Source organism: Cupressus sempervirens, chromosome 2 (genome assembly GCF_028749045.1).
Source record: "Cupressus sempervirens isolate cs-2001-9-10 chromosome 2, ASM2874904v1, whole genome shotgun sequence".
Lineage (NCBI taxonomy): Eukaryota > Viridiplantae > Streptophyta > Pinopsida > Cupressales > Cupressaceae > Cupressus > Cupressus sempervirens.
In genome coordinates this window covers 728918486-728937288 of record NC_143119.1, presented here as the reverse complement: position 1 = coordinate 728937288, position 18803 = coordinate 728918486, and the positions used below count along the sequence as shown (strand labels likewise).

The 18803-nt window shown below is 36.8% G+C and overlaps 1 protein-coding gene across 1 annotated transcript in view; it reads right to left on the bottom strand.

Annotated features, from left to right (window-relative positions):
- The window catches only part of LOC149575450 (red chlorophyll catabolite reductase-like), a 43089-nt gene extending 29720 nt beyond the window's left edge, over nucleotides 1-13369 (bottom strand). Inside the window, exon 1 of the mRNA XM_089815201.1 lies at nucleotides 12982-13369. Within this exon, the coding sequence (XP_089671327.1) occupies nucleotides 12982-13347 (366 nt within the window). The 5' untranslated portion in view covers nucleotides 13348-13369. The remainder of the gene's footprint in view (nucleotides 1-12981) is intronic.
- Between the last annotated feature and the right edge of the window lie 5434 nt (nucleotides 13370-18803).

Genomic DNA, 18803 nt, shown 5'->3' with positions numbered 1-18803 from the left:
ACAAGAAAGAGGTGTCACAAGACTAAAGGGCCCATAAGGGAAATAATGATGCTATTGATTTTAAGCATTTTTCAAGGATTGAAGAATCTAACCAAGTGCATGTTCTAGTCCCATGTTATGGTTTTAGATTTTCATTTGCAAACCGAAGAGACCATCTTTATTATGATTTGAGAGCCCCTTTAATTTGAAGACAGTTAGGGTCATCTTGGTGAGTGAGTTTAAGTCCCTTTAGCAAGCCTTGGAGCTCAACAAGGTCACTTGTTTGTGCTTTTGTGGTGCTTTAAAAGAAGCAAAGAATGGCTTTGCCCTTGTGGTCTCTGATAACACCACCAAGAACTACTTTGCCATGGTCACCTTGTGTTACACCATCAAAACTGAACTGTAGAGAACTTGGCGGGGGATTCCACTCATTTGTTTTCATTGACTGCATCAAGGGGTATTCTAAATAGGAGTAATAGTAAGCTTCCTTGTGCTCAAAGACAAACAAGGGAGTGCTTGTATTTCATGATAGTGGTTTCAATTTGATACTAGATACCCCTCATTAAAATATCTAGGTGACATTTGCTATTATTGAAAATCCTATTATTTCATTATTTCTAGATGTGCAATATTATGAATTCTCGAGTTCAGGGATGAACCTTTGCGATTATCCACGTATCACTAGTAAATTTCCATTCAAAATTCAAGCTTCCAATCAAACTAATGTTAACAACCTAGTACTTGAGGAAAAGGCCAAGTACCTCCCGAACCTTGGAAAATTATAATATAAGAACAAATGAGAAATGTTTTCAGGAGATTTTTGACAGTTTGAAAACCTTGTGCATCTAATATAGAGTTTTCTAATGTCCCTCTATGAACATTAAAAAAATGCCCTATTTTGCTTTAGAACCGTGTCTATGGCCTGAGCAAGATGGATTGATATGACATAAAGATGGTGCAGAAAATGTATTCTCCAGCAATAAAATGCAATTTCCAGCCTCAAGGAAAAATTGCATAACATTATAAAATAAATTAATAATTAAAGTTTATTTTACTAATATCAGTTAAGTGGCATTTGAAGAGGTACATCTTTTGGAGGAAAGCTCTATTAGGACAGGCCAAGCAAGGAGGCATTTTTTGGGTCAGGTATTATATTATCTGATTCCTACTCCTTGAAGCATGGAACTTTGGTTCATTTAACATCAATATGAAAACCCTGTGAAATGGAGGGCAAAAACTCACAATTCCTTGAAGTGATTTCACACAAAAATCACCAGTTTGCAGAATTGATTGGTTTTCTAGTTGATATCAATAGACTTTGAGTTAATAACATTCGCTGTTTATCAGCGAATCTGATAGTTGTCTTTGAAGGAGATGAACTACCCTACATTGGCAAAGTAGTAATAATTCCAAGAATAATTGCAGATACAAGATATTGGGTGCAGCATACATATAGAACCCTGTGTTAAACATTTTTATTTGAATAGTCAAGCCATGACTTTCTGCAAGCAGCAATCAGTCTATTTATATCATACTTTCTGCTGGTCGCTCTTGCTGAAGATTTGTACCAGTTCTAATTGCCACCCTCTTATATAACAGCCACTTCATATTTTGGAGGCGTATAAAGGGAAGGAAGTAAATTACAATCGCAGCACAACAGCTTGTGGAATGCAGCGTGAATGCTCTGATTTCATACCAGGGTTTCATTTTAATGTCACATTGGATAGATGAACCAGTCCGAGTTTCTGTCGATATTGTAGGCATCAACCATCATGCAAATTACTGTGCTAGTATGCAGCCTGAAAAGTTCCATCTCAGTTAGAGGAGTAAATCAAGGATCTGTTTTTGAGCTCATGCAACACAAATTGTTGGTTTAATTTTGGAATTGAAATTGTGTGTGTGCAATGATGGATGTTTTCCAACAGTATTCAAACCTACTTGGAAGCTAATGCAAACATTTCAAAGTAAGTTTGCAATCCAGGTTCACCAAGTTGCTCCAGAGATTGTATTATATTCCATGTACCTACCAAATTTTTAAAAAATTATTTCTCCCATGCCAAGTACATAAGGTTTAGAGAATAATAGAGTCAGTTTGAAATATTTGGCTGTAAGTGAGAATCGATCCCTACAGTAGACAGCTGAAAACCTCTTCCTACACAATGGTATACTTTCCTCAGATTATTGCACTCCAAGGAGGGTTACAATGTGCTAAGCACATAGGCCAATTTCATTGCAAGTGCTTCATTTGGCAGTCAAATGGTTTTAATATTAAGATTGACTTCCACTGTTGCTTGTTTGATTGCATTCCATGCAACCAAAGGAATTTTGAAATATCAGGAAGTTTGATCAATTTTGGCGAGCAGTTTTTCTACTTTTCTGGAATTGAGAGGAATGTTAAGAAACAGACTGGGATAGTCTGAAGGACAGTTTGAATAAGTTCAACCGATAGAGTCCTATGTGCCTATTTAGAAAATTAATCTCTCATTTTAGTGATCATAGCATCCCAAAGAGCACGTTTGAAATTCTAATGCAAAGGGAACCTCATATATGTCAATGCCAAAAAGGCAATTTACCCTCATTGAACCCAAAAATGTCAAGAATTTTCTCTCAGTGAGAAGGAACTTTAACAAATCAATTTGTTAGCCTAAGGCCAATTGATGTGTAGTGAATTTTCATGATGTTGAAACTAATGTTTAATTTCTCAAGTGCCAAGTTCTCTCCACATTTGGCTTTTCCAGAATGAGATTTTTTTTGTTTTTGCATCAAGAGATGCTGAATTGAAACCTAAATGTTTTGTCTTATGCTATGTAACACTTATTTTATGGTTACATGTGAAGCTTTGAAGAGGTAGAGCTTCTAATTAAAAATAAGGAGCATAAAACGTATGCTAAAGAACTAAGACTAAAATATTCAAAGCGGGAATAAGCCTTATAAATCTTTAAAAAGATAGATATTCTACGAAAAGTGAAAAGAAATATAGAATATTTCTCATTAAAAAAAGAAATTATAATATTTTGTAGTAGATAAAAAGACCAGGCCAATGATAAAAAAACATTTTTAAAAGCTTTTGCTTTACTATTTTAGGGTATGTGTGTGGCATGCCTTTTCTTCCAATCTGTAAATAAATACGGAATATTGATGAGGATGGTCGGAACAGATTTTCAAGGCCCTTTCAACAACCTACATTTGGTTGTGATGTAAATAAATAAGCAAGAGGTTGCTTCCATTAAACTTCCTTGCCTATGAGGCTTTTTATTTGTATCCAGCAAGCATTCTGAAATTTAAGGAGTTGAGCTATTATGTATATTTTAAAAAATTTAACTAGCTTGTATATGTTTTATAATATATATAAAATACATCAAGATATGTCCTTCTCGAGGCGCCTACATTCATCAATTTCTAAGGTGCAATAGGTGCCTTGAGAAGGATATCTCTCAGCGTATGTTATATATATATTTATATTATAAAATATATCTAAGTTAGTTGCATTTGCGGCACAACAATTTATCAATTTCTAAGGTGCAATAGGTGCCTTGAGAAGGATAACTCTCAGCATGTGTTATATATGTTATAAAATATATATAAGATAGTTTGTGGAACAACATGAAACATTAATAAATTTATAATAGATAATTATACTGTATTAGAATTATGTTTAGGGTTAGGGTTATATAATTATTTTTGTCCAGCAAGCTTTCTGACATTTGAAAAGTTAGGCTATTGTGTTTATTCAGAAGCCTTTAATAAAATATGCCTTTTTCATAATGCCCCACATATTGAGTGTTATGTGGATGATTTAGTGTCATTACAGTGTCAATTTTTTTACCTCTAGCATTAGTTATTTGTAGCTTCTATTTTATTGTTATAGCTTTGGATTTCCAGCTATTGGGTACATATATTCCTTTGGAATAATCACACACTCTTCTAGGGCATAACCCTTTTTTCTTTGTTACTAGGTTCGCACCCTAGACCCTCGAACCAGGATCAGGTACAAACCCAGTACGTGCTTGTGCTGGGTGCGCACAGGGTACATGCCCAACACTGTGGATGCACCAAGGTTTGCACACCCACAGTGCTAGGCACACACCCAACACAGACCCACGTAAACCCATGAGAACCCATGGCCGAGAGTTAAAAAAAGTGAGCCCAAACTCGAGTTATAAAAATAAAAAATAAATATATTTTTTTAATTACATTTTAATGTATATCTTTGGCATTTGGCATTGATCAATGATCAAACATCATACAATGAAATGATATTAGTTTTACAATTCTGTATATTTCTCTTATTTATTGTATATATAAATTTATAATATATATATATATAAACACACGTACACCTACGTACACACGTACCAGGTTCTTGTACCCAAACCCAAACCGATAACTTAGCTTTTTTTAATTTCTGAATTTGTGACATTTGTCTCTCCCTTATAACCCCTGTGTAGTTTAAATAGCGTTAGAACAGGGAAATCAACCCATATACAACAGTTGCTTAAGCTTAGGGGAACGCTGCTCAAGCTTCATTAAATCAATTATCGGGCATTTGGAAGCATAAACAGTATGTGTAGAACAATTTGTTTATTTTGTTTGTCGCCCTTCTGGATGAGAGCGAAGATCATCAAGATGCCATCCATAAATTGGAACATGGAGGATCTCAAACCCTTTTTTATAGCTATAAGTTTATGATCTTCTGCTCAAAATTTTGCAGCTAAAGGAAGCCTGTGGAAGATTTATTTCTTAATTATGAGAATACAAGTGCTAAGCAGGTTGGTTGCCTTACTCCTCTTGGGGAAGAAAACAGTTCACCAGTATACCTATTGACAGAAAGTCCATAGCCAGGTGTAGTGATGCAGGGATCTTACCAACCCAAAGTCTGATTATCAAAACTGAAGGCCAGTAGATCATGTACTATCATGCCCCAATTGCATCTATCAGAGTCTTTACCCATATCAATCTTGATAAGAAATCCCAATCCGTTCTGAAGACTTCACAAATGAAGGACTTCTTGTCTTCCGATTAAGTTGTCAGTTATTTGATTAGAACAAAGGTTGATCAAATATCTGAGAAAATTTTGAAAAAAAAAAGTCTACATTAGAGGAATCAACTTGGACAAAAAAATTGTTAATAGAGACACAGGGAGCTATGGAATGCTATTGGTCTAACTTACCCTCAGAATTATGGGTGGTGAGCACCAATTTTTTGCATTCAGTTCTGTTACAGTTTGGGAATTTTTTAGGGTATTTCAATGATAACAATTGAGTCATATTCTATTAGATCCCTATAATTTTGATAAAAAGAGACCTATGTTACTGAATCATCAGGGGGGATGTTAGGTTCTGGGTTCAGTACATACACAGTTCAGATTCAGGCCCAGTACATGAAGGGCTTCAGCCAAGGTGCAGGTCAGATGCTTGTGAATTTTTCCAGGATGAACACGTGACAAAACTGGCAGAACCCAACCTATAAAAATATTTTTTTCTTCCCTTTTCTGTTTTTGGTTCTGTTCTACAGCCATCTATTCTACAGCCATGAAAACCCTTAATTGTGATGTCGGTCTAACTTGTATTTGTAACACTATTGTACATAATCCTAGATGTAGTCAATAAATGTATATAATGATATTTTATACTATTACTACCTAGTTCATTAGAAGCTGGACAGACAGCTTGAGCTGAAAAGTCACTTTATTTTGATAAATATGTACTTAGTATCACATTTCAACTGAATGAGAATTGAATTTTGCTTTTCCATTTCATTTCTGCATTCCATTTCCTAGCCTGACATAAGTATCAAAGTGCTTGGGCAAATATCCATACACTGATTTATCATTTTTCCAGTATTCTGAGCTATGGCTAATTGCCATTCACAAACAATTTATTAGCAGAAAGTATAATTTGTTTAGTTTAATTTCTTACATTTTTCAATTGTTTAATACTATTTGAAAATTGTTGTGCCCCTTTCACACAATCGCCCCATTGCAAATGGAGACCCCCTCTTTTTGCTTGGCAATAGATTAGTTGGTTTAGTCTAGGTTTGGCAATAGTTATGAGTTTCAAGTTTGATGAAATGTAAAGTTTAGGCCAGCCTGAGAGTTAAGTCGAGGTCTAGTTGAAAAGGTTTTTCATGAAGTGAGTTTGGGGTTTTATTGTCAAGCCCTTCCAACACTTTGTGAAAATCTTAGATTGTCATCGAGTGAAAATTCCTCACACTAGCAAAATCCAGAACCTTGTCCAAATTATGATTTGCAAAATGATGAAAATGATCAACAAAAAGCTAAGTCTTGTTCTGATTTTGCATTGACAAAATTGCAAGTTTCATGCAACACTTATTCAATGTTCAATCAAAAGAGAAGATTTGTGATTTAAAGATGGAATTCTGAATGTAATGATTGGAGTTCTAATTAAAATTGATGAAGGAAGATCAAGAAAACAAAAGTGAAATTGGAGGATTGCAAGATTGATGTTTTCACCTAACTTCTCAAAATTTGCCTGACTTAGAGTAAATTTCCAAGCAAGGTCGGAAATCTGACCTTGCTTGAAACTGATTTCCAAGGCCGCCTTCAACTGTGCACTGCAAGAGAATGCGAAAACTTTGAGGCAAAGGGTCAAAATTGCAAGTTAGTTATGGCATTTGGCAAGAATTCAACTTAAGACATGAAATGCAATCTACATTCGAAGATCTGATCTGAAATATGCCAAGAGTTCAACCTGAAAAGAGCAATTTGATGTGCATTTAAAATTAGGGTCCAAGGCAATCAAAGAGAAATCTGAAGTTGGAATTACAAAGTTTGAGTTACAACATAGAGGAGATCCAACATCAACATGAAGTCTCAAGATCAAGGGAAATTTTGAGTGGCGGGCCAAGAAAAAGATGATGGCAAAAGATGGAAGTGGAAATGCAAAGGGCAAGTGTTCAAGACTTTGACCATGCAAGCACAACATGGAGATAACAAGCAAGAGTGTGTCCAAGGTCAAGCCTCATCATGTGCAAGGATGATTCCAACACCAAAATCAATATAGGAACACCAACAAGGCATTAACACACCAATCATCAAGCTATCAAAGAAGAAGAGTTTAAATATGGAAATCAAAGTAAAAATGAAAGTGCAAGTGCAATGGCAAAGACAATGACCCTGTTCAAGGCATGATGAAACATCAAGGCCACAACCTCCAAGACAAGAACAAGTTCAAGAACACGTCAATGAGAACATTTCCAAGACAAGGAGGATAGAGAAGTGGAGTTGATAAAAAGATTGCAAGATGAGCGTGCTGAGGTGGCAGCCACTCATTTCGAACCAATCAGAGGATTCCAACTTGACGTCTCCAATTTATCCAATCAAGTTATTACAAGTGTACATGTGGATTGCATTTAATGCTTTACCACAATAATTTTTCTCATTGGTTAATCCTTAAATGCATGTGTATTCAAAAGCAGTGTAATTTTCTCATTGGCCCACATATTGGTGCCATATTGTCATTGGATGGTATTCGGTTCTTGTAGGTGCTGGTTACACAACAGTTGTGTTGGAATAATCTAGGGCATTGATCTTTGATCAATCCAAGCCGATTGTTATACTTGGAACCCCTATGTAAGGCTTGCTCTTATCATTTGTAAGGGGGGACTTGAAGAAATTGTTTCCAAGATGCTACCAAAATTATTCCTAATTCATTGTTGTTTTCATTGTGAATACTTGTAAAGTTCCGGAGTGTTCCATGGTTTACACATTTCTCGCTTAGTTAAGAATATTCTATGTTGAATAGAAGTTAGAAGTAGTTTAAGTAAAGTAGTTAGATAGTTAAATGAAAGATATTGTTGTTGAATTATGATGAAACTCATGTTCATACCTCTTGGTACTTGTTGATTGCAAGTAATAGTGTGAGGCTGGTCTGACCTCATTGCAAGTACTCCACTTCAATTTCTTGATGTTTATTGATTTCCATAGTCTATGGTTTTGATGATGCAGGAGCATCCTAGGCTTTCTTGCAATCCTACATAATGAGGGAATTCTGGTTTGTGGATGTGGACTCGATCACTATTGGGCACAGTTTATGCCTAGGAGCTCGACATACTCTAGGAGCTCGGCATACACTGTGTCGCTCGGCATGGTCTCTGGAACTTGGCATGGTCTGTAGAGCTCGGCAATGCTTGGGAATTTACTGTTATTTGGCTTGGTTTTACTGACACTCAACTTGGTCTTGGTTTCTGTTAGTGCCGAGTTCTGTGAGCCGACTTTTGGCATTTAATTTATGTATGGGTACTTAATTTAGTGTTGTAGCCGACTTGTGGTTTGACCTATATTTAGTGTAAGGGATTTAATTTAGTTTGTAATGAGTTGGGCCAACTTGTGGCTTAGTTGGGTATAAGAAGGGGTCTTGTAGAGTCTTTTAGCATGATGATTCATTCCAGCTTGGAGAAGGGAATGAGGAGTAGATGCGAATTTTGAAGAGTTGGGGTTGCGGTTTACAAACCAGAGGATTGCTTAGTGGACCTAAGGGTACAAGTGTGAAATTCTTCTTGGTGTTTTTATCCAGTTGTGGATCTGGACTAGCTGGAATTGGTGTGTGGTAATTGGATCTTGTGGGATCTTGCAGAACTGGTATTGTAATTGCTGTTTGTATTTGGCCCTAAGCCAGAAGGCCTTACAACCGGGCATATTGCATGTAATTAGTTATTTTATGAATAAAGAGTTGTGATTTGGTATCAGATCTTGCATTGTTATTGCTTGTTGTTGTGTTTTTGTTGTGTGGTTATTTGCTAGGGGTTTGGACATCTCCTTTGGGGATTTTCCTACCTTGCACTTCGTCATTTGATGAGCATAATTAGTTTGAAAATCATATGCACTCCCTTAGAAGATAGCACTCTCCTTAGCATAGTTGATTTGGCAAAGCAAGGACTGATTTGATCTCACCACAACTTCAACAGTGTCTTGCATTAGTAGAGTTAGAATTACAGGTGGCTTTTATCTCTAAACCTTCATCTCATTTGCAATATATTTCAAATTGTTGTTAGAAGAGGTTGATGCATTTCAATTGCCATATCACTCAAACTTAGAAAGTTGATAGATCCTCCACAAAAGGCTAATGTGAGTCCCCAAGTAATTATCAGAAAATCACATCATAAAAACAAAGTTGTGTCCAATGGAAAGTCGTAAGTACCCAGCATAAACCTTGTTGTAGCTTTACTTGATCACATAATCACTCATATTGTTTAGCATTTAGTGTTTCCTTGTTCAAGAGAGGATTAGATATCTGTATTATCAACAAAACTCTCATTCAATTATCATTCCTTCCATTTTTCCACAACTATTTTCCTCCATCCAAATACTTGTTCATGTTGAATACATTCCCACCCTCATTAAATCATTGGTCCATACTATGTGGAACATTCTCCCAACTTCCTTATGACATTGGGTAAATTTTATTTTTTTTAATTTGTGTTTTCCATTTAATTTTTTTGAGATCACCAAGTGTACTGCACACTGCAAGGACCTTTACTATATCATTTACTTCAAAGAATGAACCTGAACCCCAAAATTAATAACAAACTACAAAATAAAAATGTCAACCTACAAACTACAAACCCTCAGTTTGCCTTCGAGTGTGAAAGAAATCCTCAAATAATTGATCAGTCACTAAGTGCACCCTCACCATAATGCTATCATGGTATTAAGCTCTACTGTTTGCAGGGATGGTATGATTTCTCTTTCCATTAAGCATTATCAAGGAGTTACTAAATTTCTTGCCTCCACTGTCTTGCCTGTCATCTGCCAGAGATATTTTCAGTAGTTAAGCTTGGACACTCTCAGATTAGTATGTGTGCAGCTTTAGACTCTGAATCTCAGGAAAATCATGGGTGTAGTAATTGGAACTTGATACTGTAAGAAAGTCCAAAGTGAGAGCTGAAATACTATCTACTTGGGCAGAGGTTTATTCATTTAAATGTGATGAACTGTAGACCTTATTGATTTATTCGAGTCGAAGGAAATTCTTGTGACTGAATTTAGAAAGATTACACCATTTCAAACTCATTATTTGCAGTTGCCTCGATGCACGAGGCAATACAACCTGGTTTTGGTGAGCCTCTTTCTGAACAGAGATCACATATTGATCTGATATCCACTGCATGCTCTTGATTGTTACAGCTAATTTAGGCTAAAATGCAAAAAAGTTCTCCAATTCGCTGCTAACTTGAAAATTCTCAAAATAAGACTGAAATTTGTGGGAAAAGCCGAGAAAGAATGACGGAAAACTCGTGTGGGGGGGGGGGGGGGGAGACAAATACAAAGAAAAATTGCAATTTATTTTCAGAATGCACAATTTAACATGATTTATTGGGGAAAAGACAAAGAGATCTTGAAGAATTTTCAATCAATATCTTGTTAACTAAAAATTTCAGAATATTACGATAATTTTAGGATTTATCAGCAAGTGAGCTGAGGAACAAGATACCATGAACTATTACAATAAATTCCTAAGAAACAAGTCTATGAGGTATCAAACTCTTACCTTTGCTGTTATTCATGGGCTGTTATTTGAGACAAAAGTTCTTCTACTCAGACTTGAACTTATCATTACACAGTGTTAAAGCTTGAACTCGGGCAAATGATAATTAGGTGCCAAACTACTTCATTCCATATGAAAGACAATAATCCAAGTACATATATTATTTTATTGCAAAAGTTTCCCACTTTAGGTCTATTGATATTCAGCTAGGAACCTGTTTTGGACTTCAGCTCATTATCTAATTGTAGGTCAAACTAGAAAACACATATTCAAAAACATAGGGTTTTCATTTGCAATAGTCTGGATTCAAGGGTTCACACTTTTGCAATATAGCAATTGATAAGTAGGAGACATTTTCCACAGGAAGTCAAATTGTGATATTGCTATCAAGATTAAACTGTGTAGTTTTTGAGTCAAGCTCATTGACCCGTGTTTAATGAGTAGTGGCTTACACAAACCCATCTCTTGTGACAATGAATACAACACTTAGCACTGATTGGATCTAGGTGATTCTCACAGAGGTGAAGCACTGGAACTTCCTGGGAGATCAACCATGCCAATACTACTCTAGTTCGAGTGCGCTTAACTACAAAGTTTACTCCATGGTTAAACCCACTCTGCTTGCAACACACTTAGCACTCGTTGGATCTAGGTGATACTCACAGAGGTGAAGCATTGGGACTTCCCAGGAGGTCACGCATCCCAGTACTACTCCAGCTCAAGCGTGCTCAACTATAGAGTTTCCTCCATGGTTAAACTCACTTTGCTTGCAAGCAGAGTAGGTTTTCGTTTAACCATGGAGGAAACTCCGTAATTAAGCGTGCAAGCAGAGTGGATTTACCATGGAGGAAAATCCATAGTTAAGCGCGCTCGAGCTAGAGTAGTATTGGGATGGATGACCTTTTGGGATGTCCCAGTACTTCACCTCTTTGAGCATCACCTAGATCCAATGAGTGCTAAGTGTTCAATTCATTGTCATGAGAGATGGGTTTGTGTAAACAACTACTCATGAAACATGGGTCAATGAGATTGACTCAAAACTACAAAGTTAAATCTTGATAGCAATATCACAATATAGCAATCACTGAATCTGTCTCAGCGGAAATTCACAATGGTATTACAAGAGGCCAACCCCACTTTGAGACCAGTTCTTACATTTGTTTTTTCTGGCATGTGTGTGCAACATAGTAGTCATTGGATTTGTCTTGATAAGCAAGTTGCAATAGTAAAGGTTGCTCATAATCCCATTTTTGGCACCCAATCATCACCAATGTCCTACCAAAGGCAGGGGAAAGTTGGCTACAACACTGGAGAAGACTCCTTCCAATGGGGATTATAGATTTCAAAAAGTGGAGGTGACCCATGTGTCAATGCATACAATATACCATAATCTATGAATGAGCTTCGGCAAAAGATGGTGATCATGGATCAAGCAGAGTTAGTAATGCGTAAATGACAACATGGTCATTTTTGGATGAACTAACCAATCTAGTGAACTAACTCATCTCTGAACAACGTCTTCCTAACATTAATGATTCTCATGGAGCTTTATTTTCAAACTTGATATGTGCAAGTTCAAAATAAGCTGCACTAGGTTAGGAGAGTAATGAATTATGAAGGCGAAATAAGATAAGTGCAGCAACAAGCCCTGTTATAGCATCAGCATAAATTCAATTAAGTGTTAAAAAGGCTACCTCAGGGAATAGAATATGAATTGTTCTCGCAAACAACACTAGTACAACCTAAGTTGCTTAGTAGCCCATATATTCAACAAAATGAAGTAGAGATTATAACTGAACTAGGTTTTGAAAGGGATGAACTTTCAAGGCAAAAATAAGATAACTGCAGCACCATTCTCTGGTAAAGTGTCAGCTAGACTCAACTTGCAGTGTTAAAAAAGACGATTTCAGCTAGTAGAATATAAAGATTTCTCACAAACAACAGTACCACTACCTAAGTGTTTAGCAGCCTATATATCCAACAAAATAAGCTAGAGACAATAAATGTACTAGATTATTAGAGGGATGAGTTTAAGGCAAAACAAGATCAGCACAACAAGAAACTCTGGTATAGCGTTAGCAAGACTTTAACTATTAGTGCTAGAAAGGATGATTTCAGGGAGTAGAATACAAAGACTTCTCACAAACAACATTACATTTGCAATTTCCTTGCTATTGTTGCCTGGTGATGGACTTCTACTCTCATTGACCTCTTTTCATCGTGTGTGGACATGAATACGTTTTCTTTCTTTCGTTGTGCTTTAGTTTGAATATATCTCCCATCTCACTCCGCTCCTCTAACGGATAGCTATCTCATAATTCCAAAGTAGGTGTGCCAGAGCAATTGGAGACTCATAAACCCCTTTAGTTTTCTACAAAATCAATGTTTTTACTGCTTCTGTATCAAATGCCTTCGGGGGTCACATAATATTAAAAAAACCAATCAAATTTATCATGTAAGCTGAGATAGATTTGATAAATATGTTCAAGTTTTGCACCTTGGAACCTTGGTTGCCGGATTTGATATTAACAGAGCCTTCACTATTAGCATCGACATTTTTGAAGGACCTGACTTCCGCAGGTGTGCAGCATGGATTCAGTTGAGAACCCAGTTTGGTTTCTATCATCGATGCCACTTCTTCCATCAGCCCTCGTCCACTGTCACACAAATGTGGAAATTCTACCCATTTATCAGCGGGTTCTGACATGCTTAACTCTCCGGCAATTCGGTTGCATTTGAATTGAGCGCTATCCTTTGTAAGCCTTTTCGCTACGCTAAGAGAAGTGCCTAGCACGGGTATTTTGATTGAATTGCTGGAGAATTGGAATGTTGTTTGCAGCAGAGAAGGAAATGTAAGGGCCATTTCTGTTATTGGCCAGACGATTAAAAATACCGAAGGCAGAAGTCACCTTATCCGCTTGGATCATCTGTTTGCCTATTGTTTTTAAGTGGGCCAGGTTGAAAAGATACGTTGAGGGAAGAGCCACTGGTTTATTAGTTATTAGTTAGAACGAATGAACCAAGGGATTCTGATCACGAGATCAAATAGTATAAGGGATCATTTATAGAAACCTAAACTACTTTCATGTTCTTTTGGATTTCAGTCCTCCCTTATGAATTTTTATGAGAAAGCTAGTGGTTTTGTGTAGTGTGATTTTGTCCAATAATTGATGTATACAACTTTCTTTCAAGTTATTCTCATATGGCTTGATATTGCTAAGGATTTTAAACGTGTAATTTTTTGAGTCAAATTTATTTACCTATGTTTTATAAATAGTCTTATAAGCATGAGTGGAACATTTGACACTTGTTGCATTTAGGTGATGCTCACAAAGGAGAAGCACGAGACTTTTTGAGAGGTCACTCATTTGCAAAACCTTTAGCAAGTGTTGTATCTCATGAACCATTCATTAGAAAGCCCCTTAAGCTCGTCAATTGATAAGTGGGAGATATTTTCCACATCAAGTCAAATCGTGATGTTGTTATCAAGATTCACACATGTAGTTTGAGTCAAAGGTGATGTTCATAAAGGTGAAGCACCAAGACTACCTGGAGGTCATCCATCCCAATACTATATCTATCTCATGTAATGGACACCCTAGAAATGCCCAAGGACTGAACCAACTACTGATAAAGATCTTAGGGTCCGTTTGGTTCCTAGAAGATGACAGGAATTGGCTTTTTCAAAATCCAGATTTGAAAATTTTTGTGTTTGTTTCAAATTTGGCAAAATGGAATTAGCATACCAAACTTCCAATTTTGCCTCAAAACTAGGTTTTCCAACTTCCTACTAGCAAGTAGGAATTGCAAATCAAAACCTAGTTATGTTTTTTAAGAAGTGTAAAAACAATAGATTGGACTACTTTTTGAAATTCGCCTTCAACTCCAAGCTTACGCATAAAAATGTGTCTTCACACATATCTTCCAAGTGAAACAAACGGCTTACGTAAAATCCCAAAAATCAGAATGAAGATTTGCAAAACCTTGATTTGGCTAAACCAAGGTTTGTAGAAATCCTGGTTTTTTTAAATTTCATGAACCAAATAGACCATTAATTTTTTTGCATAGATTTTGAAACCACATAACATGAACAAGAAGGAATTTATGCAAACTGAAGATTGAACTATCGCTGAAATAATATTGGTTTTCAAACTAATAAAATTAAATACAAAGCAAACTCACTAATTAGTCCAGCATCATAAAATCAAATACATAACAAACTCTTCAATTCACTAATTACACCCAATCTGCATATAGCTGAAAATGCACCCAAGATGCCTGTTAATTGACGCAGTGCAAGGCAAGAGTATCCCCAAAGGAGATGTCCTAGCCCCCAACAATATAACCACACAGCAAAAACACAACAACAAGAAGCAACAATGCAAGATCTGATACCAAATTACAATAATTGTTCATAAAATATAACTGATTAAATGCAATATGCCTAGCTGTAAGGCCTTCCGAGTTAGGGCCAAATACAAGCAACAATTACAAAATCAGTTTTGCAAGATCCAACAAGATCCAATCCAAACACTATCCTAGCTAGCCCAAATCTGTAACATAACAGCAATCTGGAAGAAACCACCAAGGAAATCTCAACTTGTGCTTGCAAGCCCACCAAGAAATCTCCTTGTTTTCCAACTACAGCCCTAACTCTACTCCAACTTTATCCAAGATCCAAGTGCAAACTGCCTCACATTTGGCGCTCTACCCTGTAATGGGCAGCCTATAATGCCCAAAAACTAAACCAACTGCTGAAATATATTTTTATGCAAACTGAAGATGGAACCGATGCTGAAATTATATTAATTCTCAAAATGATGAAATGAAGTACAAATCAATGTATTCCAAAGGCCAAACCCCAAGGGAATGACGTGTAGAATGTTACAAGAGAGGATGAACGTCCTCTATTGCCAAAAAAGACTCTATTGCCAAAAAAGATATGTGATTCACACATCCAAGCTCTTATCAAATGTCATTCACAAAAATCCGATGCTCAACAATGGGACTCCCACCCCTATTTATCCTTTTCCTTCACCCTTCTAAAAGGAACTAAAACATTAATTAATTGCAAGTGCTAGAAGCTTCCCCCTTCCAATAATTAATGCAATCTCTAGAAACTCCTCCCTTGTAATACAATAATTAATTGTGCTTCTAGAAAACTAAATTACTAGAAGCTTCCACCTTTCCAATAATTAATACACACTCTAGAAGCTTCTCCCTTGTAATACAATAATTAATTAAATATAAAGTCACCTTTTAATTTTTAATTTTAATTTATTTAATGAATTTATAAGAAATTAATTTAATTTCCTCTTATGCTCCACTTAGACTTTGGAGAACGTGAAGGCTAAAAGATGGAGTCATTACATGTCCACAAACTCAAGAAAACTCGCTCTTCAACTACTCCCCCCCCACTCAACTGAATGACTAAAAGACTCCACAAGACCCCTACTTATACCAATCTAAGCCACAAGTCGGCCTAGCAATTACAAATTAAATAAAACTTAACATTAAGTACTTGAAGAGCCACAAATCGCCTTGCAACAATAATTAAATGTCCAACTCCAATCAAAATCACGATATCTCCTAGCTCTGATTGAATTAGAATTTGTGCTTTGAACCAAAGGTAGAACTTTAGGTCCACTACAACTCCTTAAAGGTGGAAAGGTTAATTCACCAAGGATAACTATGCATCTATTTTGAGAGTCAAGCATAGAAAACTGTCGTGCAAAACTGCCAAAAATCGATACTTTGGGAGAATTGCCATATCTCCCAACTTATAAGGAATTAGAGCTTGTGTCTTGGATCAAGATATTACTCAAGGCCCTCTTCAATTCTTGAAGTGCACAGCCTCTCACTCATGGCACAAAATTAATTACACAGTCTGCAACAGGCACCCAGAAACTAAAAAAATACAATTCTAGCAGCAAGGTAAAAATAGTTCAAACTTCAACTCAATCCATCCAATCTCTATGCAATCATGAGGAAAGGTTCTTCAATGTGTTTCCAACACATCCCTAACCATGACACCACCAAAATCCAATTTTGATGCTCCTGCATCACTAATGAAGTTGATAGCAATGAATTTCAAAGGCCAAACCCCAAGGGAATGACATCTAGAATGTCACAAGAGAGGATAGACATCCTCTAATGCTAAGAATAGATCTATAACTCACACATCCATGTTCTTTTCATATTTTGTTGTGCCTAAAAATATCTACAAGCTCTCCTTTTATTCCTACTTCATAGGGTCGACCACTTTACACAAGCAATGTGGGATAAATTTTTTTAAAAAAAGAAAAAGAAAAGAAAAGGATAATGGCCACACAACTGGACAACAGCTAAAGTGGGAACATTACAGTCCGCCCTCCTTGAAATTGTTTGTCCTCAAAAAATCTCAGTCATGTTTTTTGTAGCACCTACTCACTCTCCCAAGTAGCATCTTCCTTTGGCAAGTGTCTCCATTGGACTAAATATTTTTTAATCACCCTATTTCGTAGAGTCCTTTCCCTAGTATCTAGAATAGGAATCAATACGAGCTTCCCCTCCTCGTCTAATGGTGACAAATCTGCAGAAGGCACAACTCTCTAACTGATGGCTTTCTTAAATCTCGACACATGAAACACATTATGCATTTGACTTCCCTCTAGAAGCTCAATCTCATAGGCAACCTCGCCCACCTTGCGAATCACTCAGTAGGGACCATAAAACCGAGGCTTCAACTTCTTTGCTCCGTTCTTCTTGAGTGATGACTGTCTGTATAGTTGTAGCCTCAAGTAAACCATATCCCCAACCTCAAAGCTGCGCTCTATTCGGTGTTGGTCATCATACAATTTTTGTTGATTTTGGGCTTCTTGTATATTCTCCTTGAGCACCCTCAAAATATTTACTACTATTTTACAAGAAGTCTTTTTGCTTTGGGCACTCTACTATCCCCCAAAACTAGATCCATGAAACTAAGTGTTTCATACCTGTACAGTTCCATGAATGAAGTCATCTTGATGGACATATGATAAGTTGTGTTATAACAATACTCTCCCATATGTAGCCATTTGACCCAAGCCCTCTGTTGTGTAGTCACATCGTTCCTCAGATATCCTTCCACCCATTTATTCACAATCTATGTTTGCCCATTTGTCAGTGGATGATAACTAGTGCTAGGTGTAAGATTTGTACCACACAACCCAAAAAACTCCTACCAAAAAGTATTCATAAATTTACTATCTCGATCATTGACAATGAAACTAGGTAGCCCATGTAACCTAAATATTTCTCTGAAGAAAAGATCAGCCACTTGTGTTGTTGTGCAAGTGGATGGAATAGCAAAGAAGTGAGAAAACTTCATCAGTCGTTCAACTATCACATAGATGCAATCTCTCCCTTGTACTTGTGGTAGCCCAGTGATGAAGTCCATAGAAATACTTTCCCATTTCCTATTCGTAATGGGTAAAGGTTGTAACAACCCGGCAGGATATGTGTGCTCTCCCTTATTTTGCTGACAAATTGTACACTCCCTGACATGCTTCTGAACATCATCCTTGAGCCCTTTCCATTTGAACTGTTCACAGATCTACCTGTAGCTCTTAAAGACCCCTAGATGTCCAGTTGTAGGTGCATTGTGAAATGCCTTCAGTGTTACCTCCCTAAACTATGATGAAGGAATCAAATATATCCTACCCTGGAACTTGATCAATCCATCCATCACCACATAATGATCATCCTATATGGTGCCTACAACCACTCTAGAAGCCCAAGTGTCCCTCACATACTCTACTATAATCTTATTTCTCCAATCTCCTATAATCTCAGCTAGAGCACAAATATGAGGTCTCCCAGATAAAGCATCTACCACCACATTCTTCTTCCCTTTGACAAACTCAATGTCAAAGTCATAAGCCTGCAACTTTGTAATCCACTTCTATTGTTTATCATTCAAATCACATTAGCTCATGAAGTATTTGATGTTGTTGTGATCAGTCTTGATAATAAACTTCCCCCCAACTAGGTAGGGCCAAAACTTGGCCAACGCATGCATAATAGCCAACATCTCCCAATCATAGATGGAATAGCTCCTCTCTACTCCACGGAGCTTCCTACTCTCAAAAATAATGGGATGCTTCTCTTGCATCAAGACTGCCCCAATCCCATCTCTTGACACATCACAATGAAGCTCAAATGGCTTCATGAAGTCCAGTAGAGCTAGTACTAGACATGATGGCATCACCTTCTTGAAATGATCAAAGCTTCTCTGAGTTGCCCCTATCCATGCAAAGGCCCCTTTCCTGGTAAGGTCTATCAAGGGTCCAACAATCTATA